General features: G+C 38.4%; 1 protein-coding gene across 1 annotated transcript in view; it reads left to right on the plus strand.

Moving 5' to 3' along the window:
- The window catches only part of FBXO9 (F-box protein 9), a 44,654-nt gene that overhangs the window by 19,631 nt on the left and 1,988 nt on the right, over positions 1-23,035 (plus strand). The window contains exons 4-12 of the mRNA XM_043591657.1: positions 1,725-1,782; positions 3,149-3,248; positions 6,411-6,541; positions 7,283-7,397; positions 10,062-10,180; positions 10,391-10,481; positions 11,579-11,674; positions 11,996-12,089; positions 14,073-14,224. Coding sequence (XP_043447592.1) covers positions 1,725-1,782; positions 3,149-3,248; positions 6,411-6,541; positions 7,283-7,397; positions 10,062-10,180; positions 10,391-10,481; positions 11,579-11,674; positions 11,996-12,089; positions 14,073-14,224 — 956 coding nt within the window. The remainder of the gene's footprint in view (positions 1-1,724; positions 1,783-3,148; positions 3,249-6,410; positions 6,542-7,282; positions 7,398-10,061; positions 10,181-10,390; positions 10,482-11,578; positions 11,675-11,995; positions 12,090-14,072; positions 14,225-23,035) is intronic.

Below are 23,035 nucleotides of genomic sequence, written 5' to 3' on the forward strand. Positions count from 1 at the left end.
CTTCATTGTGATCTTAATTTGTATTTCCCTGATGGCTAATGATGTTGAATACCTTTTCATATGCTGTTTGCCATCTTTATATCCTATCTGTACAATATGTTGTCTTTTCTAATTGTATTGTTTGTGTTTTGACTGTTAAGTTTTTGAGGGTTCTTTATGCATTCTAAATACAGTCCTTTGTTGAATACGTGGCTTTTAAATGCTTTCTCTCAGCTTGTAGCTTGTATTTGCATCCTCAGGGTATTTCACAGAGCAAAAGTTTTTAATTTTGATGAGATCCAGTTTATCAACCTTTCCTTTTATGGATTATGCTTTGGGAATTGAGTATAAGAACTCTCTGCCCAGCCATAAATCTCCAAGATTTTTTTTTTCCCTAAAAGTTAAAAGTTTTATATTTTACATTTAAGTCTGTGATCCATTTTTGAGTTAATTCTTTTTTTTTTCTTTTAATTAAAAAAATTTTTTTTTGAGACAGAGCATGAGCAGGGGAGGGGCAGACACAGAATCTGAAGTGGGCTCCAGGCTCTGAGCTATCAGCACAGAGCCCGACGCAGGGCTTGAACTCACAGAGCGTGAGATCATGACCTGAGCTGAAGTCGGACGCTCAACTGACTGAGCCACCCAGGCACCCCTTGAGTTAATTCTTATGTAAGATGTGAGGTTTAAGTCACAGTTCATTACTTTGCCTGTGGATGTCCAGTTGTTCTGGCACTATTTGTTGGAAAGACTGCCCTTCTGCCATGCATACTCATTTTTTTATTATTAAATAAAGTGGCTTTAATTAATTTATTTGTTATCTTTAAACTTGTTTTATTTTTTATTTTTTTTAGATTTACATCCAGATTAGTTAGCATCTGGTGCAACAAAGATTTCAGGAGTAGATTCCTTAGTGCCCCTTACCCGTTTAGCCCATCCCTCCTCCCACAAGCCCTCCCATAACCCTGTTTGTTCTCCATATTTATGAATCTCTTCTGTTTTGTCCCCCTCCCTGTTTTTTTTTTTTAATTTTTTTTTTTAACGTTTATTTATTTTTGAGACAGAGAGAGACAGAGCATGAACAGGGGAGGGGCAGAGAGAGAGACACAGAATCCAAAACAGGCTCCAGGCTCTGAGCTGTCAGCACAGAGCCCGACGCGGGGCTCGAACTCACGGACCGTGAGATCATGACCTGAGCCGAAGTCGGACGCTTAACCGACCGAGCCACCCAGGCGCCCCAACCCTCCCTGTTTTTATATTATTTTTGTTTCCCTTCCCTTATGTTCATCTGTTTTGTCTCTTAAAGTCCTCATATGAGTGAAGTCGTAGGATATTTGTCTTTCTCTGACTAATTTTGCTTAGCATAATACCCTCCAGTTCCATCCATGTATTTGCAAATGGCAAGATTTCCTTCTTTTTGATTGCCGAGTAATACTGCATTGTATATATATACCACATCTTCTTTACCCATTCATCCACTGAAGGACATTTGGGCTCTTTCCATTCTTTGGCTGTTGTTGATAGTGCTGCTATAAACATGGGTGTGCATCTGTCCCTTTGAAACAGCACACCTGTATCCCTTGGATAAGTACCTAGTAGTGCCATTGCTGGGTTCTGGGTAGTTCTATTTTTAGTTTTTGGAGGAACCTCCATACTGTTTTCCAGAGTGGCTGCATCAGCTTGCATTCCCACATGCATACTCATTTTTAATACAGACTTTCAAAATTTGCATTTCACTATTTTTATAGGCTCGAGAACTCTTCCTAAAAGCAGTAGAAGAAGAACAGAATGGAGCTCTCTATGAAGGTAAAACTCAGGGCCCAGGATCATATGGTCATGACATTTCTGAATAACAGCTCTTATTGACCAATTCTTTTTTTAACTAGACTATATTTGTATATAAACATCCGTCACCTTATATTTGAAATTGTTTTTTAACAAATCAAAACTAAAAATTATATTTCTGTGTAACCTTTTTCCAGAATATTGCTGTGACACATCATCATATTGGCCTACATTTAGGTTTTACTATTTATTAATTCTTCATTATTAAAGTCTTAAAAATAATTGTTTCTCATTTAAAAACAGGGTATTCTTTTATGGATGAAAATGATTTCAGAGGAGGAGAATATAAAGGATAGTTTCAAGAACCTATCTTCTAATTTACGTTTACACAAAGGAATAATTGTCAGCTTTAATTGTCTCTTATTAATCCATTAGAAATGCATAAATAAAGTGATGGGGCATTTTACTGTATTAGGCATGTAAATAGGCTTCCATTTTGTGAAAGTAAAGCTGATAATTGGGGTGTGGGAAAGATGCTTTGCTTTAATCATTTGAAAATGCCCCAAAAATAACATTTTCAGGATTACTGCATTTTTATTTGCACATTTCTTCTAGCGATATTTTTACCCTGAGATATTAAAAGAGCCCAAATGGTGAAAGCCCTCTACAGTCTTCATTAGTTTGTGAGAGTCCCATTTCCACTTAGTGTATAGTAATTCACCCCCAGTGATAGAACACAGCAGAATATATTGAACTGAATAGACTCCATCTAAGGGAAAAAGAGCTGGTAGGCTTTTGAAGTCTCAAGTTCTGTTGGTATAGCTTTGTGGGAGAGATTACTAAGTATTACAGCTCTAAACCACCTGGCCAGGAACTTCATAAAAAAGTAGCTTTTAAAGGTTATTTAGCTAAATAATAGCTTGATTAAAGGAAGTTGGATTTGAAGGTTAAATTCAAAAAAACCTCTTTATTCTACCTAGTAGGAAGCATTTGATTATCCTCAACTCTGCAACCTAGAAAGAAAAGGTTGCTTAAAAGTGTTTTTCTTGGGGCTACAACAATTGCTTTTTCAAAGCCCAAGAAAGACAACCACTTAAGATCACTTCTAACAATGCTTAAGAGGCTGAGGGAAAAGGTGGGAAGGGCTAAAAGCAAAGAGTGAAATACAGCATCCTTAAGCCTGTATAATGTGTTAGCTTTAGAAAAAGGAAAGGTTACTTCTGAGTAGTGAGGTTTGGAAATAAGTTTGTTCACTGAACTATTGCATACAGAAAAAAAGGAATTTGGCTCTTTGTAAAGAAAGTTACCAAATTAAACCACAGTTACAGGTAAAGGAAATGACAAAAATGTGCGGTCATAGCTAATTTAGCTTTATTTCTTCTTTTAGCCATCAAGTTTTATCGTAGGGCTATGCAACTTGTACCTGATATAGAGTTCAAGATTACTTATACCCGGTCTCCAGATGGTGATGGCGTTGGAAACAGCTAGTGCGTATATAATTCGATAGACAGTAATACATAGAGTTTGTTAAAGTTAAGCATCTTTGCCCTGTTGACTCTTAACGTGATAAGAAGATGGTGGTAATTCTGTTGAATTATATAGTCTTTAGTATAAAGACTTGTTTATACAGTTGTAGAATTTTTTTTAGTTAGGGAAATACTAAGATTAAAATATAGAAATGCACCTTTTAAGCAGATAGAACGAAGACAAGGTAACAAGAGTTTTTGTTTTGTTTTTTAAGTAAAACCAGTGATTATCGAAAGTAAAAGACACATTTCAGCTTTCTGAAACCTGTCTTAAAAAGTCAAACCTATTAAAATGTAATAGGCCAAAGTTGACAAAATGTTAATCGTCGAAATTGGGTGATTTGTACACGGGGTTTCATCAAACTAGTCTTTCTCATTTTTTATATGTTGGAAGCTATACATTTTTTTAAAAAAAGGTTTTTCATTTTATTAAGAAAATGCTGAATTATAATAGGACTTTATTCTTTTAAGGTGTGTAGGAGGACATTGAGACTGTAACATTTGCTTAAAAGCACAGGTACAGGAAAGAAACTCTTTGGACAGATGCCACTTGCAGGAAAGTCATGAAGTGGCATTGATAGTTTTATATGGACAGAGCTCAAGAGAATTTTAAACCAGTACTTTTGAAGCTATTTGCAAAACAATTCTATAAAACTGTTTTGGCTTAATCCATCTCTAAAAGCTTAATTTGCTGAAATGAGAAGGGAGGAGTGTCTGTACCCATGAGAGAATGTCAGGTTTTTGTTTTTGTTTTTTTTAACTTGTTTTATTTTTTTATTTTTTTAAATTTACATCCAAATTAGCATCTAGTGCAACAATGATTTCAGGAGTAGATTCTTTAGTGCCCCTTACCCATTTAGCCCATCCACCCACGCACAACCCCTCCAGTAACCCTCTGTTTGTTCTCCATATTTATAAATCTCTTCTGTTTTGTTCCCCTCCCTGTTTTTATATTCTTTTTGTTTTCCTTCCCTTATGTTCATCTGTTTTACCTCTTAAAGTCCTCATATGAGTGAAGTCATATGATTTTTGGCATTCTCTGACTAATTTCACTTAGCATAATACCTTCCAGTTCCATCCATGTAGTTGCATATGGCAAGATGTCATTCTTTTCGATTGCCGAGTAATGCTCCATTGTATATATATATCACATCTTCTTTATCCATTCATCCATCGATGGACATTTGGGCTCTTTCCATACTTTGGCTATTGTTGATAGTGCTGCTATAAACATGGGGGTGCACGTGTCCCTTCGAAACAGCACACCTGTATCCCTTGGATAAATGCCTAGTAGTGCCATTGCTGGGTCCTGGGTAGTTCTATTTTTAGTTAGTTTTTTTTTTTTTTTTAACGTTTATTTATTTTTGAGACAGAGAAAGAGCACGAATGGGGGAGGGTCAGAGAGACAGGGAGACGCAGAATCTGAAACAGGCTCCAGGCTCTGAACAGTCAGCACAGAGCCCGACACAGGGCTTGAACTCATGGACTGCGAGATCATGACCTGAGCCGAAGTCGGACGCTTAACCGACTGAGCCACCCAGGTGCCCCTATTTTTAGTTTTATGAGGAACGTCCATACTATTTTCCAGAGTGGCTGCACCAGCTTGCATTTCCAGGGAATGTCAGGTTTTTAAAATGAGCAATACACAGGAAAATTATGTTTTGGTAATGATTATTATATTACTTCTGTCATGAAATAATTAAGTTCCCCTTATGGATGATGTACTTATTGCCACTGTTTTTTTAACTGCTGACAGTATTAACACACAGGCTTTGGATATTAAAAACATCCGAATGAAGTTAGTCTTAATTGTGTGTTTGAACTTTGAAGCTAATAGTATATTGTTCACCAAGTGAGAGTTACCAGTGTGAAATAGTTCATATTCAAAATGAGTCATTTGGACTTTTTTAAACCGTCTTTAAACTCAGGTGGTCATTTAGACCTAGCTCTTAGCCAGTTTTATGAATAGATATAGGTGCTGTTAAGAAAGGTTGCCTTAAAACATGAAAGAAGCATTTCTTTTCTTTCCCATCCCTTTCTGCAAGCCCATATGCAATGAAGGTTTTTTAAAGATACAGTTGTTTTTTTGTTTTTTTGTTTTCTTACTGATCTAGTAATCCCTGAAAGTCTCTTTCCTGGCTTTGTTTTGGTTTCTTGCCTTCCCTGAAATGTCAGTAGAGAAGCCTTTGAGTCCATCTGGCCTCAACCACACATGCCTTTGTTGTATTATAATAAACCTTTCCTGGTCTTTTGACTTCACTCTTCCTCTAGGCCTTTTTGTAGTCTGATCACTTAAGGTTAATTTCAGCAAAAATGGAAAGCTAGAGGTTTTTTTTTTCTTTTCCCAGAACTCTAAACTGCACATTTGTTTATGTTGGTAGATGATTTATGGACCCTGCTAAGATTTTTTTAAATTACATATTTTCCTCTCTTAAGGTAGGGTGATAAGGCACATCTGTTACAAAACCCTTGGTAAGTAAGTACCACAGATGACATCTGTATGTTTGATTTTTATCCAGTTAGAATGGAGTATAGTCATACTAGTACGGAATATATTTACACAAGTTTTTTTTAATCATTTGAAATGATCTTTTTCACTAATTCAAGAAATCTCTACAATAAAATGTACTAACTAAATGTCAGTAATTGTATCCCAAATTCTAGTTCTTTTTTTTTTTTTTTTTTTTTTTTATTTATTTTGAGAGAGAGATGGAGACAGCATGAGTTGGGGAGGGGCAGAGAGAGAGGGAGACAGAGAATCTCAAGCAGCCTCTGCACTGTCAGAGCAGAGGCCATCATGGGCTCGAACTCACGAAACTGTGAGACCATGACTTGAGCTGAAACCAAGCAGACGTTTAACCGACTGAGCCACCCATGCGTGCCCCCTCCCCTCTGAATTCTAGTTCTTCCTGGGTGAGAATGAAAATTGCTTTTTCCTTCAAAAGACTGGGTATGATACTCCTTTGCAAGGCAGAATAAACTTTTTTCAAATCAAAAAAGTAGTTAAGATAGTTTGCTTTTAGATGACTTTTTCTGAAGCAGATTTTAAAACTATGAAAACTCAGTTTCTGAGCTCTGTTATGGACTGAGGCACTTAGTTTATTCACCTCCCTCCTTTTTCAGCATGGAAGATAATGATGACGACAGCAAGATGGCAGACCTCTTGTCCTGCTTCCAGCAGCAGCTCACGTTTCAGGAGTCTGTGCTCAAACTGTGCCAGCCTGAGCTGGAGAGCAATCAGACTCACATATCAGGTATGAGTTCAAGGTTGTTAGAATTCGGCAAGGCACACGTTCACCAGAGATTTAAGGTTTCCAAACTAGGTCAGATAACTTGCCAGGTAATTGCTTTAGTTCAAGATATGTTGGGAGAGCTAGTTACAATTACTGTTTGCAAAACCTCAAGTAGAAAGCAGTTTGTAGCACAAATCAAGGAGGTCCAACTTGGTTCAATGAAGATCTAAGAGGGTGTTGAAGCAGTCCAAGAAAATTAGAGGAATATTGGTGTCACCAGGCATTTTAGCCTGAGATAGGCACGTGTTCAAAAATGAATGTTTTTCTTTTCATATGTTAAATGTTATTTAATTAGTTATGGGATTTTCCAGATTCCAGGAGATGAAAATAAGTTTTTAGTGTTAGCGAATGGAATATGGATTTTATGTGTGTGTGTGTGTGTGTGTGTGTGTGTGTGTGTATATGTGTATCAGACTATTTTTCTAACACTTGTATTTTAATATATCTTGGTGGTAAAATGATCCTTTGAGGGAAAGGGTGCTCCATAAAGGTGACTTCTGATTCGCTCCATAGTGAAAAAAACAAAGATTTGTGTCTTGATGTTAAAACCATTATTACTTTTGGATAATTAAATACACGCGTGCACAGCTCTGAGCAGTACTAAGGGTGTGATTCACAAATGTGTGGGAGTACGGAGAGCTACCTGCACCGAGAATGAGATGGTAAAGTAAGAGTCGCCGAACGGTTGGTTTTCTTTTGCAGTGCTGCCAATGGAGGTCCTGATGTACATCTTCCGATGGGTGGTGTCTAGTGACTTGGATCTCAGATCATTAGAGCAGTTGTCACAGGTGTGCAGAGGATTCTATATCTGTGCCAGGTACTTCACCTGTTTTAAAACAACTTGGGCAGTGGTGAAAAAAAATTATGGTCTTTTGCCGGTTTTAATAAAAAACTTGATTGATGTTCTGGGTAAAAATTTAGAATGAACAGTTTGGCCTAAGTTGTATTTGTGTGATTTTCTCAAACCACTTAGCATTTAAAGGTAGAAGGCACTAGGTTTCCAGAGTATAGACTATTACGTAGAACAGAGGTAGTCACACACATTACTTCTACAGGGTAGTTTGCATGCTAGTCTTGCTGATTTGGAAAAGAAATTGCACTAGAAAAATAAACTCAAGTCATTTTCAGAATAACTCTAAACCCATTAAGTGATAATGATTTAGGGGTACCTGGGTGGCTCAGTTGGTTGAATGTCTGACTTTGACTCAGGTCATGATCTTGTAGTTCACAGGTTCGAGTCCTGTGTCAGGCTCTGTTCTGACAGCTCAGTCTGGAGCCTGCTTTGGATTTTGTGTCTCCCTCTCTCTGCACCTCCCCTGCTGGCTCTCTCTCTCTCCCTCAAAAATAAATTAAAAAATTAAAAAAAAATTTTTTTTAAGTAATGATTTAAACTTAGATTGCACAGAACTTTCTTTTGGCCCATTAAAAGTTATTCTATACTTTTATTTTTTAATGTTTATTAATTTTGAGGTGGGGGAGGGGCAGACAGGGAGAGAGAGAATCCCAAGCAGGCTCCACTCTGTGATGCTATGTGGGACTCCATCTCATGACGTTGAGATCATGACCCAAGCCAATATTGAGAGTCTGATGCTCACCGGCTCCACCCTGAACATGGAGCCTGTTTGGAATTCTCTCTCTCCTTCTCTCCCTCTGCCACTCCCCTTCGCGCAGTCTCTCTTCTCAAAATAAATAATTAGCATTAAAAAAAAAAAAAAGAAGAATCAGACGCTCAATGTACTGAGCCACCAGGCACCCCCATCTTATACTTTTAAAATATTGCTACATAAAGAATAATCCTAGCTTAGTATAAAATTATTTGAGATTGGTCATCTTTCATGGATATCTTACATAAAAATACATACTTTGTCCTTAGCATCTAGAAGTTTTTTATAACTTCTTAAACTTCATTATTTTTTAACAGCCTAATTTCATTTGGAGTCTTGTATTTTGGGTAAAATGTTTGAATTGCCTGATGCCTTTGTTTTTTGGTGATTCTGTGTGCTATTACATTTAACAAATTCTTATTAAACAAGTAGATTTCAGTTTTGAAATGGGAGTCTCTAGAACTGTTAATCTATTAACTTTTTAAAAAATTATAGGGGCACCTGGTTGGCTCAGTCGGTTAAGCATCCAACTTCAGCTCAGGTCATGATCTCACAGTTCGTGGGTTCGAGCCCCATGTGGGGCCCTGTGCTGGCAGCTTGGAGCCTGGAGCCTGCCTTGGATTCTGTGTCTCCCTCTCTCCCTGCCTCTCCCACACTGTCGCGCTCTCTCTCTCAAAAATAAATAAACATTAAAAAAATTATAAAGGGAATTTTCAGGGATAAAACTTCTGTGTGTTTTCATAAAATAAAAATAATCATAAAAAGAAAAAATTGGGGAGGTAGTTAATCCTTTTTTGCAGCCCGGCTCAGATACAGGTAGTTTTTTACATCTTTAAAACTGAATATTTCAAGTTACAGATAGAGTTAAAGTATTTTGAGCTGTATCGGAATCCTGTTAATATTCAGTATATCTTTTGCTTAGTTTTTCTACACTAACCCCATAACAGTCTTGTTGGTGCTGCCTTAAAAGTAGACCTCCAGTCTGACCATTTCACCCTTCTCCAAGTACCCTTCTTGGTCAGCCAAGTTATACTTGGTCTGAGTTACGGCAGTGGCCTGCTTCCACTGTGATACCCCTAGAGCATATTTTCCAGACTACCAGAGTGATCTTTTAAAAGCATAAGTCTGGGCACCTGGGTGGCTCAGTTGATTAAGCCTCCAACTCTTGGTTTCAGCTAGGGTCATGATCTCACGGGTTGTGACTTTGAGCCCCACATCAGGCTCTGCACTGACAGTGTGGAGCCTGCTAGTGCTTCTCTCTCTCCCCCATCTCTCTGCCCCCTGCCCATGCTTTCTCTCTCTCAAAATAAATAAACTTAAATAGGAAAAAAAACCCCAAAAACCTGTAAAAGTATTAAATCATACTCAGAGCTCTTCAGTGGCATCTGTCTCACCTAAATAGCCTGCAAGCTGTTACCTCCCCTGCCCTTGACTGCCTCTCTAATCATGTAGTCTGTTAACCTTGCTTAGTTTGCTGCAACCTCATGGTCCTTGTTAAGTGTGCCTGTCACACTCCTACCCAAGGGCCTTGCACTTGCTATGGCTTCTGCCCAGGGTTCTTTCCCGGCCACTATATCTGAAATCGTCTCTATTTCCCCACTACATTTCTTGTCTGTTTACCCTGCTTCATTTTTTCTTACACTGGGCACACTACCTGAAACTTTTTGGTTTCTTAGTTTTGTTTGCTTTCCTACCAATAAACCAGCAGGGCCTTAGCCGTGTCTATCAGTCTATCTCCAGAACCCAGACAGTGACTTGTAGGAGCTCAACAAGTTCTTGCTGAATAGAAGATGATTGCTAGTAGCAGAGATATTTCTTGTATCTGCATAGATGGACTTAGCCTTTTTTATAAATTGATGTTATGTTTTATCACCTAGAGACCCTGAAATATGGCGTTTGGCCTGCTTGAAAGTTTGGGGCAGAAGCTGTGTTAAACTTGTTCCATACACATCCTGGAGAGAGATGTTTTTAGAAAGGCCCCGTGTCCGGTTTGATGGTAAGTTGAACTCATTAGAACTGAGAAGAAATAGTGGTCTGTCCTGCTGATTTTGATAAATACATAGTCTTCATTTTCTGTAACAGACGTTAAGTCCTCTGATCATATTTAAAGGAAACCACAAAATTAAAACTAGAAACATGTTATGTGCTTGTAACTATAAAATTTTTGTTTGTGTTCCTACTTAAAAAAAAACTTTCTTTTTTATAGGAGTGTATATCAGTAAAACGACATATATTCGTCAAGGGGAACAGTCTCTTGATGGTTTCTATAGAGCCTGGCACCAAGTGGAATATTACAGGTACAACTGTAGTAAACTGAGTGAGTGAAAAATTCTCTCTCTCCAAGTATTAGTTCATTAGTTAGTAGGAAGCTGTTCTCTGTGGCTTTTGCATTTATCTATAGAATGACCCTCAGTATTTTTATCCAGTATTATAATAGGACCTGCACTCGAAGAACTAATAGGTTAATGCACATGATTTAATTCCTCCTAGCTTCTAAATCTAAGAATCGTTTTATGTTTTTCTTTTCTTAAATTTTTTAAAGTTTATTTATTTATTTTGAGAGAGACAGAGACAGTGTTAGGAGAGAGAGAGAGACCATCTCAAGCAGACTCTACACAGCACAGAGCCCTATGTGGAGCTCGAACTCAAGAAACCATGAGATCATGACCTGAGCTGAAATCAAGAGTCAGACACTTAACCAACTGAGCTACCCAGGTGCCCCAGAATTGTTTTATGTTTTAGAGTTCTTGTTTTTTGCTTTTGGTGTACTCATTCATTTGCCTTTTCACATAGCTTTTGCTATTATTCAGCTTTACTATCCATCAGATGTTATCGTCATTGAGAAATAAGTAGACCTGGGGCACCTGGGTGACTCAGTTGGTTAACCGTCCGACTTTAGCCCAGGTCATGATCTCGTGGTTCATGAGTTCGAGCCTCACATCGAGTTCTCTGCTGTCAGTGCAGAGCCTGCTTTGGATCCTCTGTCCCCCTCTCTCTCTCTGTCCCCCACCTAGCACTCTCTCACTCTCTTAAAAATAAACATAAAAAAGAGAAATAAGTAGACTTGTTAACTACTGTGTATTATCATTAGAGCTCACTTTTGATATTAGTGCTTTAGGAAAAGTGCTTTAATAGAGGAATATTTTTATTCAAGAGTAAAACTGAAAGTTAAACAGTTCCCTCTGAGAAAGATAATAAAATGCCTTCACTTCTATTGTGCTGGCCTCACAGTTGTCAGTAGTGTTTGTTTTAATGATGTTTTGCCAGTTTTTGACCCATGGTATTCCTGTTTTGATTTCACAGCAGAGAACAGGTTTAGGGCTAGAAAACAAGGACATGTTTTATACTTTGTGTGTGTGTGGTGTTTTTTGGTGTTCTTTTTCTTTTTACACAGGTACATAAGGTTCTTCCCTGATGGCCACATGATGATGTTGACAACCCCTGAGGAGCCTCAGTCCATTGTTCCTCGTTTAAGAACTAGGAATACCAGGTAGTATTTTTCTGTAGTTCTCTATCCAGCCCATTTTATATGGATACCTGCAGGTTAATGTCATCCAGTGCTTCCTTAAGTTAGTACTGCATGATTAAAACAGCACTCTGCAAGAGCCCTTGTGAACAATACTAATTCCTGGGCATCGCTCTAGAGAGGACAGTTCAGTAGGTCTTTGGAACCTTACCAAACTAGGTTTATTCACATCCTAGTTGATTCTTCTAGGGCAAGTTGAGTAACTACTATTGTAATATATTACTTCCTAGGTTATTTAAATACATACAATAACTGATTAATGGACTTGTATTTTTTAATTTTTAGAACTGATGCAATTCTACTGGGTCATTACCGCTTGTCACAAGATACAGACAATCAGACCAAAGTATTTGCTGTGATAACTAAGAAAAAAGAAGAAGTGAGTATACAAGGTGGAATTGGCAGTTCTCTCTTCATTTCAGTACCCTACTCATTTAAGAATTCTTAATTAGAAAGGATAAGAAAATTGTGTTTTAGGGGCGCCTGGGTGGCTCAGTCAGTTAAGCCTCCGACTTCGGCTCAGGTCATGATCTCACGGTCTGTGAGTTCGAGCCCCGCGTCAGGCTCTGTGCTGACAGCTCAGAGCCTGGAGCCTGTTTTGGATTCTGTGTCTCCCTCTCTCTCTGCCCCTCCCCTGTTCATGCTCTGTCTCTCTCTGTCTCAAAAATAAATAAACGTTAAAAAAAAATTTAAACAAAAAGAAAATTGTGTTTTATAATTTATACGTTTCACAAAATGTATGTTGACTTATAGCATCTCTTTAAACAGAGCTGGAAGGTTTTCTAAAATGTGGGGTATTTTGAATTATGGATTCGCTTGTTTTTCTCTAAATGATTTCTTGTTCTAGTCCAGGCTTTTTACATATGAAAATGTAAACCCAAAATATCCTATGAAATAGCTAATAAAATCATACCTGAATATGTTTTTAGCTGTTCTCATTTTGAATCATAAGGGATTTTGTTCTTAAGTTAGCTCACACAGATGATTCTTTCTCAAGGATACTTTTACAGAGAATTTCAATTTTTTAAGTTTATTTTGAGAGACAGAGAACATGAGCAGGGGAGGGGCAGAGAGAGGGAGAGGAGGAGCATCCCAAGCAGGCTCCTCACTGTTGGCGCAGAGCCTGATGCGGTGCTCGAACTCATGAACCATAAGATTGTGACCAGAGCCAAAATCAAAAGTTGGATGCGAAACTATCTCAGCCACCCAGGAACCCCGAGAATCAATCAGTTTATACTGGAAATAAGCTAATTTCCTTCTTCCTGTGTTTATATAAGGAAAAAAATGCCAAGCAAATGTGACTATTGAATTATTACATTCCAGATTACTTTTAACTGTCTTTAATACATTGAGGGCCTAATTTTTTTTCACAACTTTTCTCCATATGCGTTTTTCAGTCCTGGTTTTAAAAATGTATACCCAAGGAGTCCATACACCTGAGTAGTCGGTTGTGACGTAGTTGGAATAAAGACTTGCCTAATGCTTTTATAATTAATGTAGTTTTTGAACGTTTTCCTCCCATCAGATCCTCCTCTCTTCCTTGGCATCATGTGTTGAGATAGTTAGGGCAGGGTTTCATCGGAGTCCCTTCACCTTGTGGCCATCTGTTGCCGGCTTCTCTGCCTGCCTCAGGTAGGCTACGGTCTGAGGGGCAGAGGTGGCTGCTATGGTTGTGATTTTGGCCATGAGCTTCCTAAGGTCAAAATGTGAGGCCCTTGTTATTTAGGTTTTATTTAATAAAAGAGTTTAGGAACTCCCTACATTGAGTTCCAATTTTCTCTTCAGAATATGATACACTGAAACCATGTATAGTGTTGGCATTCTTGTGTCATTAGCAATAGTATTTGCAAAAGTGTGATTCTAATGAACCTTGTCCACATCTATTTCTTCATTGACTTACCACAAAAGTTAAGTTCTACTCTATGCTTTTTCTACATCTTTCACCAGTTCATCCCTTTGCCTCCTTAAAAATTGTGTTTTCAGTAGAAAGAAGTACTGGGCTTACATGTAGAAGATAGCAGTTTTCATTTCCAGCTCTGCAACTGCTGTGTAATTTTGATTAACTTGTTTGACCTCCCTAGGTCTTCATTCTTTTAGCCATTAAGTAGCAATGTACAATCATATTTAACACTTGGGGTTACTGTGATGATTAACTAAGTCGATGATAGAAAACCTTACTTTAGAGTGCTTTAACATTTGTCAGAGCACTCATACACATTCTTATTTGATACTGAGGACACCTCTGCTCTATGCAGATGCCATGTTACTTTTAGCATCACTCTTGCATAATGTATTCCTATGATATTTCTACGTGTCAGTGAGTTGAGGTTTCATTATGGCTCACATACTTTTTCTTTTACAGAAACCACTTGACTATAAATACAGATACTTCCGTCGTGTCCCCGTACCAGAAGCAGATCAGAGTTTTCATGTGGGGCTACAGCTGTGTTCCAGTGGCCAACAGAGGTTCAACAAACTCATCTGGATACATCATTCTTGTCATGTTACATACAAGTAGGTGAATGTGATACAAATACTAGAGTTACACAATAAATGTGTACTTGATGTCAGGCTTAGAAAACCCTCACATAGCTTTCAAGTTCCTCCAGAGTTGACATTACATTGTAAAACAGCATTACATTACAGAGTGTTACGTGCTCCCGTAGATGCGCTCAAGTCTGTTGTACTTACCTAGAGAACTCTCAGTGTGGTAGTTAGTGCTGCCGGTTCAAGCCGGTCATGTTCCGTTTTCTGGGTGGGGGTCGCCTGCCCAGGAAGAGGGCCCGGGCCAATGACAGTCTTTTCTATGGCAGTGTTATTCTGTCAGGCATTCAAAAACCAAAACAACAACTGCAAACCAAGAAACTGGCCAAAAGGAGATAAACTGAGAGTGGACCAGGAGGCGGAGCTCTCCCCAGTGCCCCTGGGAGTGGGAACTGGTGCCGCCACTGTGGAAGTGAAAGTCGAGCTCCTCAAGCAGACTGGTACTCAGTCACTCAAAGCTGTCCGTGCATTACTTACTCGTTGACTTACTCAAGGCACTTTTAAAACACTAGATCTGTTTTCTTCCCCTGGGTTTCAGTCTTACCATTTTTTTTTACTTATTTCCATTGTGTTTATTCTCAGGGATTATACACTGATTTTAATAAAATGGTAGGTAGAAGAGTAATAAGTCTTCTAAAAAGATCTGTGTTAGAAAGCCAAATCTATCAGGTCGTTCCTAATTTAAAGCTCTTCATGTTAGGATTACCTGTGTGAAATAGTTAATGAGCAGAAGAATGTGTGTGAGAAAGGAGCAGGACAGAGATAAGAGAAAGAGCACTTTGTGTGGATGTTGAGGTTCACTGTTGCTAGGTTTAAAGGAGTATTGGTGTGTGGTCGAGGGTTCTCCGTTCCAAAATTGAATCCAAAATTCTCAGAGACAAGTTTTGAGGTCATCTCCTATTAACCTACCTCATAGCCTTGACCACAGGGTCGAAAACTTTCTGCGTCTTGTTTCCACCTTACAAGGAATTTTCCCCCCACTCATATGAAAGGTCCTGAGAACTGAGAAAGCATATTTCTTTCTTTTAATTCTTACCAGTCCTATACCTCCTCTTTTGCTTCACTTAGTAAAATTGTGCGTGGAATTTTTTTTTTCTTTTTAAAGAAGATACCAAACCCAGAGTAAAACCAAACAAATAGCATCACGTTTTAGGAGAAAAAGGACATTATGATAGGTGTCATCTATAACTGGTAATGATAACATCGATTTCCTTACAGTATTTATAAAGTCACTTGAATTTTTAGCCTTTATTTCTCACCTTTTTGGAGACAAATAAAAGGCTATAGTAGTTTAACTTGTCACCTGCTTCTCCCTCTGAACTGTGATCATGCTGTTGATGATGCAAATATTTAAGTCATTAAATTCTATTATAGGACTATAATTCTTTATAAATTACATTTTAACAAGATCCTTAAAATGCCTATAGTCTTTAACTTAGAATTTCTATTCTTAGAAATTTGTTCAAAGGATATAATAAAAAATATTAAATTATTTTTAATTACCAAACAGTGAAAACAGTCTAAATCTCCAAAATCTCCAGAAAAAGGGGATTGTTATTATTAAGTAAATTGTGATATAGGCAGACAGTGAAATATTACACAGGAACTAAAAATGACTTCTGAAGTGTATTTATTGATAGGAGGAAATGCATATGTCAGAATGTTAAATTAAAAGCAGGATTACTAACAGTATGATCTCAATAGAAAAGCTCAATAGACAGGTTAAGGTCCTTGGAAGGAAGTACAGTTGACCCTTGAACAACATGGGTTTGAGCTGCATGAATCCACTTATATGTGGATTTTTTTCAATAAATGGAGTACTTTAAATGTATTTTTCTTATGATTTTCTTAATAATTGCCTCTTCTCTAGCTTACTTTATTGTAAGATTATAGTATATGATGCATATAGCATACATAATATGTATTAATCGACTGTTTGTAACTGGAAAGGTTTCCAGTCAGCAGTAGGTCATTAATAGTTCTGTTTTGGGGGACTCAAAAGTTATATGCAGATTTTTGACTGTGTGGGAGGTTGGCGCCCTTAACCCTGCGTTGTTCAAGGGTCAACTGTAATTCATATGCTATGTCTAGGTGATGGAATTATGAGTGATTTTTCTTTGTACTTTTCTAAATTTGTCAGTTAAAAAAAATTTAATATTTATTTATTTTGGAGAGAGAAAGAGCAGGGGAGGGGCAGAGAGAGAAGGAGACACAGAATCTGAAGCAGGCTCCAGGCTCTAAGCTGTCAGCACAGAGCCCGACATGGGGCTTGAACTCACAAACCGTGAGATCATGACCTGAGCTGTGAAGTTGGCTGCTTAACTGAGCCACACAGGTGCCCCTAAATTTATCAATTTTTTGATAATATGCCTATTAAATAACCAAGTAAATTTTAAAGATTTAATTGGCTTTATTGAAAGATTCATGAATGGGGAGCTCTGAGGAGTTGTACAAAATGGAAGGTTTTATAGGAGAGCCAAGCAAGAAGGTTATTAACAAAAGAAAAGGATTGTTTCAAGCAAGGACACTTTCCCTTAGAGGGAAAAGCCAGGTATCTTATGCAGACTACCTCATCTTACTTTGGGGATTGCAGAGGGCCCATGTGGCAGACTCCTTGGTACCATCAGAAAATTCCTGACTGACCTGTTAAGACTACATTTCTGAGGGAGGTGGAAACTGCAGTTAAATTACATATTAAGCCCCAGTTTGGGAGCTCATTCTGATGATGCCATTTTGGACCTGTGGTTTTCTTTTTAAAAAAAAATTTTTTTTTAACGTTTATTTATTTTTGAGACAGAGAGAGAGCATGAATGGGGGAGGGTCAGAGAGAGGGAGACACAGAATCTGAAACAGGCTCCAGGCTCTGAGCGGTCAGCACAGAGCCTGACGCGGGGCTCGAACTCACGGACTGCGAGATCATGACCTGAGCCGAAGTCGGCCGCTTAACCGACTGAGCCACCCAGGCGCCCCAGGACCTGTGGTTTTCTTAATAGTTCCCCCTTTTGATCAGACTCTCAGCTTAACTGAGAGATGTGATAAAAATTTAAGGCATTAGCACCAACTGTCAATTACCATTCTGTACTTCTCACAGCTTTTGTAGATCCTTTGTGTGGTACCTATAGCTCCTGATTCTTTTCCTTAATCTCTATGATGTTGCTAGGTCACAGCTTCAGGTTCACATTCCAGTCTTAGGAGATCACTTGCTTGCTGATCAGTGGCTGTGAACATACATTCAAAGATTTTGAGAGAAGATAATGCATCAAAGGGATTATTACTATAAGGATAATACCCAATAGTGGGAGTATACTTTAGAGCCATGGTCTCCAAGACTCAAACCAAGAAAAAACAAGTCAAAGACCCTGCTGAAGGAGTCATCTTTTTAAGCCCAGGGGCTTGCTCAGTGATCTTATATAATTGAGTTTTAACTTCCCCCTAAGTGTTCTTAATCCAGTCACAGTGGGTGGTGGTGGCCACAACACAAGATGTTCAGCTAAAAGATAATCAAGGACAACTTTGGCTAGAGAGTCTAAGGATCTCTGTTGTGCTACTGCTTTAGCAGCAGATTTTGCAATACTTTTGAGAATTAAGTTCTTGATCATAGCCTCATTTATATTTATCCCTAACCAAGGAAATAGGGACCTGTGAAAAGGAGTGAATCTGAATCATGAATGTCTCCTCATAGGTCTTCTTTAATTCAACAGTGTAAATTTAGAGAAATTCCAGAGGTTATACACCCCATCTCCCTTAGCAATGGCCTGGGAGATATAGATGAGGGTGTTATCTTTCCAGGCCAATGCCAGAGTGAAGGAAAGGCGAAGAGGAAAAAGGGGTTTACGTTTAGTTAGCATATGAGGTGTTGATCCATCATCTGAGAAGGAAGGAATCTACCTTGATGTCAGCTACGTCTTTTCCTTGTCAATTTGATACAGAGGCCTCCAGCATCTGTACAGGACCAGGTGTCAGGTGGAGCCTTCTCTAATTGTGTGATGTGTACGTAGGGCTTAATACTTTTTAGTTTTGGAGCAGGGTCAGTGGTCAGGAGCACCTGGTACTCCTGGTAAGGTCCTTTTCCAGTGGGGCTGGAGGGTTGTTTTCCTCTGATGTTTATGTAGTCACCAAGCTCTAAACTGTGATCAACAGGTTTCTCTGAACTGGGATCCAGAAGCTTCTTGAACCTTTTGATGTCAGGCTTGAACACAAGACATTAGAGACTTGTAGTAGCTGGTTATATGAGCATGAGACAACAGGGGTTCAGCAGAAGGTTGTGTACTAATAGAATTCCAAGAAGTTTGTAGGGTTTTCATTAAGGCTTATATGATTAGTCCGGTGAAATGGCTGCTTTGATCACTGGAGATGAAGGTATACCCCAAATGGGAAACACATTTTTTAATGTTACTTATTTTTTCCTGTGAGGGCATCTGTCTTACAGCAGTCATGACCCATCTAGAAACCACCCATATAATAACAAAAACACATTTATTGATAACCCATACTAAGTGGCAACTGAATGAAGTCCAGCTGCAAGTATTCTGAGTCCAGAGGGTGGAGGTTTAAGGCTTCTGGGAACAAAAGTAGATTTTTGGGAAGAGGGGAGTGGTGGTGACCAGTCAGGTCAAATATTGCTGATAAACATCTATAAAATTACAAAACCAGTCTATCAATGTCTGTTTATAATTTGAGTCTTTTTAAATGTCCTGTGGTAGGAATGCAACAATTGAAAAATGGGATTTGTGGGGCACCTGGGTGGTGCAGTCAGGTAAGTGTCCAACTCTTGATGTCGGCTCAGGTCATGATCTCACAGTCTGTGGGTTTGAACCCTGCATCAGGCTCCGTGCTGACAGCGCAGAGCCTGCTTGGGATTCTGTTTCTTTCTCTCCGCTCCTCCTTCACTTTTGCTGTCTTGCTCTCAAAATAAATAGATAAACTTAAAAAAAAAAAAAATGGGATTTGCCAGGGAGCCAGAAAGAACCAGGCCATCTTGGGTTTCCCATAACCCAAGTGTTGGTTTCATTTGCAGTCATTGCTTACTTAGCTCCATTTCTCCAGTTTAGAAGCGGGCTGCTGCCATGTCCCAAGGACATCAGGATGACAAGAGTCTGGTGATGAGGGGCCATTTTTATGGAAGCAGAGTAGACTTTATCCATATGTGCCACAATTTTACAAACATAGAGAAGGCTTAGTGTTAACTCATTTGACAATGCTTTCCATGTAATTTACATACTAAGTAAGCCTCATTAGTTTAACAGGTCCTTTGGAAGTTTTTCAAAAATTTTTAAAAAGGGTTTTAAAGCACTTGCCTAAATAGGATTACAAATCATTATGAAACTTAATATTTAAAAGGTAAAGACACTTTTGCAATTTATCAAAAGCAGACCAAAGTCCAAGAAAACTTTGTTTTTCTTAACAGAAAGCCAGACTCTAATTTTGCACCATCTTATTTTGGTGTTAAAACTTATTTAGTTTTTATGTAAGGGAGAGAGCATGCGAACAGAGGAGAGGGGCAGAGGGGGAGAGAGACTCCCAAGCAGGCTCCACACTCAGAGTGGAGCCCGACAGGGGGCTTGATCCCACAAGCCTGGGATCATGACCTGAGCCGAAATCAAGTTGGACACTCAACTGACTGTGCCACCCAGGCACCCCTAAAACTCATTTTTTAAAATAAGTTTTAATCTTAACCAGCTTGACCACACATTAAAATTCCTTTTCAAAGATTCTTTCTGCATACCTTTTCAAACTTGTTTTTTTTTTAATGTTTTTTATTTATTTTTGAGAGAGAGAGAGACGTAGCAGGAGCAGGGGAGGGGCAGAGAGAGGAGGAGACACAGAATCAGAAGCAGGCTATAGGCTCTGAGCTGTCAGCACAGAGCCCGACGCGGGGCTTGAACCCATGAACTGTGAGATCATGACCTAAGCCCAAGTTGGACGCTTAACTGACTGAGCTACCCAAGGGCCCCACCACTTCTTTCTACACTTTTTGTCCTTTTTAAAATTTTTTTTTCCCTTTAAACAACCAGCTTCATTTTAGGATAAAACTTCTTTTTCCTCAACAAAAAACACATCTCCATTTCTCATACCTTTTGTTACTAAAAACACATCCTACTTTTCCTGGCATATACAGATGTTTCCCTAATTATTTTTAGTGGCTTTAATTATGTATATTAGAATTCTTAACCCTTAAGAAACCTTAATTTCTAGTGAAAACTAAGAAGTGAGCTTAGATTTTTTAAATTTGCATATTTATGAATACATTTTAGAATTTCTATAAGCATGTACCTTTTTAAATTTTTTAATGTAGCATTAGCTTGTTTAAATATCTTTTTGTTTCTCTGTAATAGGAAGCCAAAAGTAGATAAGCCTATGTTTACTAATTAATGTTTTAGAATTTTCTCTTATTTGGAAATGACCTACATATTTAATGACTTTAACTTATTTAACCTATCTCAGTAAAACTTCAAGGTTTTAGACTATCCAAATAAAAAATAAAAAACTTAGGGAAAATATTGCTGAAAAGCTCATTTGTAAACTTTTGTCTTTATTTTTGAAATATCCTGAATTATGTTTAGATTACCTACAAGAACTTTATTAAACATTAGACATTAAAGTCAGCCATTATCCTAAGCTATTATGTTTTGTGTGGCTACATCTTATAAGAGAGAACGTGAACTTAAATAGCTAGTAAACTCAGGTAGAGTAAGTTTTATATTTAATGTTGATAACTAAAAACATGTTTGTTTTAATTAAGCCATCAACCATAATCTAGTTTTTATATCAAATATTTTCCCAAAACCTGTGAACTTAAACATTTGGGTTTCTTTCTGAGTTTCAGACTGCCCATCCTTACAGGCACTTGCCTTGAAACCAACTATGTAGAGCTTTTTTAGAAATCCATTTTAGCAATACCATGCGGAGGTAGAAAGTAACACATAACACACTTGTAGACACATGTGAACAGACAGGCTCAGGGACTTAGAGCTGGTTTTGAAATTTCTGCTATGAAATCAGTACAGGATTTACTAGTTAATGAAAGTTGGATGTGAGTTTGTTTTTCTGGTAGATGATGAATAGGTTAAGGTTACCCGGTTAGGGGGTAAAGCTTTTTTTTTTTTAATATCCATCTTTGGATATTAAGTTTTGTGCTTCTCCTTGGTAATTAAAATTCCAAAAAATCTTTCTCTGTTTTATTTTTTTCTTGATAAGAATTATCTCCCTTAAATTTTCATTTTAACGAGATGGAGTAAAGAGCTCCTGGAGAAGACCAGGTAGAACATTGAACATTTAGATTTAAAAGGTACAGGGGAAAATACAAGCTCCTTTTAGAGGAACTTTGGTTTCCTAAGGCCAATAATGTACAAGCTGTTTGAGATAACCAGGGCAAGTTTGGGGATTGCTAGAGGCATAGGTGGACTCACGATTGCCTATAGAGCTACATTTCTGGTTTTGTAAACATTTGTAACATCAGGACCAGTTGCTTTCAGTTCTTCAAAGAATTGGATTGTAATTTAAATGAAATCATAGGTTGCTCCATCTATCCAACTACAGTGCCCTCAATTTGCTTTTTTTCTCCTCTCGGTACATAATTCTAAGTATTTTTGGCAATACTGAATAGCCTCCCTCGGGTATAAGATGGGTCACCAAAGAGAGTGCAGGGGGTATCAACTTTCCCAAATCTAGAACCACTCACAGTGATGGCCAGAAGAAAGAACCAACAACCTGTATGTTCCAGGCAGGCAGAAAACCAAGACCAGTTACACAAAACAAGACCAGCAAGGAGGCAATAGCTGTCCCTGGGAGAGAAGGGATCAATAACCAATGGGTCTGGATTTAGAAGGGAAGGGGCAGTGTGATTTTATTTTCTGTTTCATTGGGCAGACAGATTTGGAAGAGCTGGTTCCAGTAAGAATTTTCACCTTTTGCTGGCTTCTGCCAGTTTTTCCAGGATCACTTTGGCAAGATCTAAATCTGTATCTGCCAGTTTACCCTTGACTGTTTAAAGAATAATGTAGCAGCTTATGAGAAAAATCCCTCAGCTTCATCAACTCTGAGAGGGGTTCACATGAGGGCCCTTCTTTGAAGGTAGATATTGAAGGTAGGTAACAGGGAACCTGTAAGGCCATTAACTTGGCAGAATTTTGTCTATGGTTTTATTAGCCTTCTCAGAGTGGAAGAAAAAATTCAGACTAGAGTGAGTACCCAAAGGAAGACAGAGAGGAAGCAGTAGGAGTCATGTCAGTCTTAAAAGTCTTGTTTTAGGGGCGCCTGGGTGGCGCAGTCGGTTAAGCATCCGACTTCAGCCAGGTCATGATCTCGCGGTCCGTGAGTTCGAGCCCCATGTCAGGCTCTGGGCTGATGGCTCAGAGCCTGGAGCCTGTTTCCGATTCTGTGTCTCCCTCTCTCTCTGCCCCTCCCCCGTTCATGCTCTGTCTCTCTCTGTCCCAAAAATAAATAAACGTTGAAAAAAAAAAATTAAAAAAAAAAAAAAGTCTTGTTTTAGATAGTTACCTTTTCTGTGTTTAATTTTTCATTAACTTCCTGTGATAAAATCTTTCAGTGAAACTATTTTGGAATTTTAAAAACCTTTTGAAAGCCTCTGCATGCCAGAAAACAGGTCTCCCATCCTGTTTAATTTGGAAACCCTTGCTTGCAAGTGTACTTCTTAAATGATCTTATCTAATTGGCGTGTTCCCCATACTGGCCATTGTATTTCTAGGTTGTAATTCCTCTGAGGGCTGGCAGCAGTTTGGTAGGACCCTAGCCACGGAGTTAACCCACATTTCTGTTCAG

Source organism: Prionailurus bengalensis, chromosome B2 (genome assembly GCF_016509475.1).
Source record: "Prionailurus bengalensis isolate Pbe53 chromosome B2, Fcat_Pben_1.1_paternal_pri, whole genome shotgun sequence".
Lineage (NCBI taxonomy): Eukaryota > Metazoa > Chordata > Mammalia > Carnivora > Felidae > Prionailurus > Prionailurus bengalensis.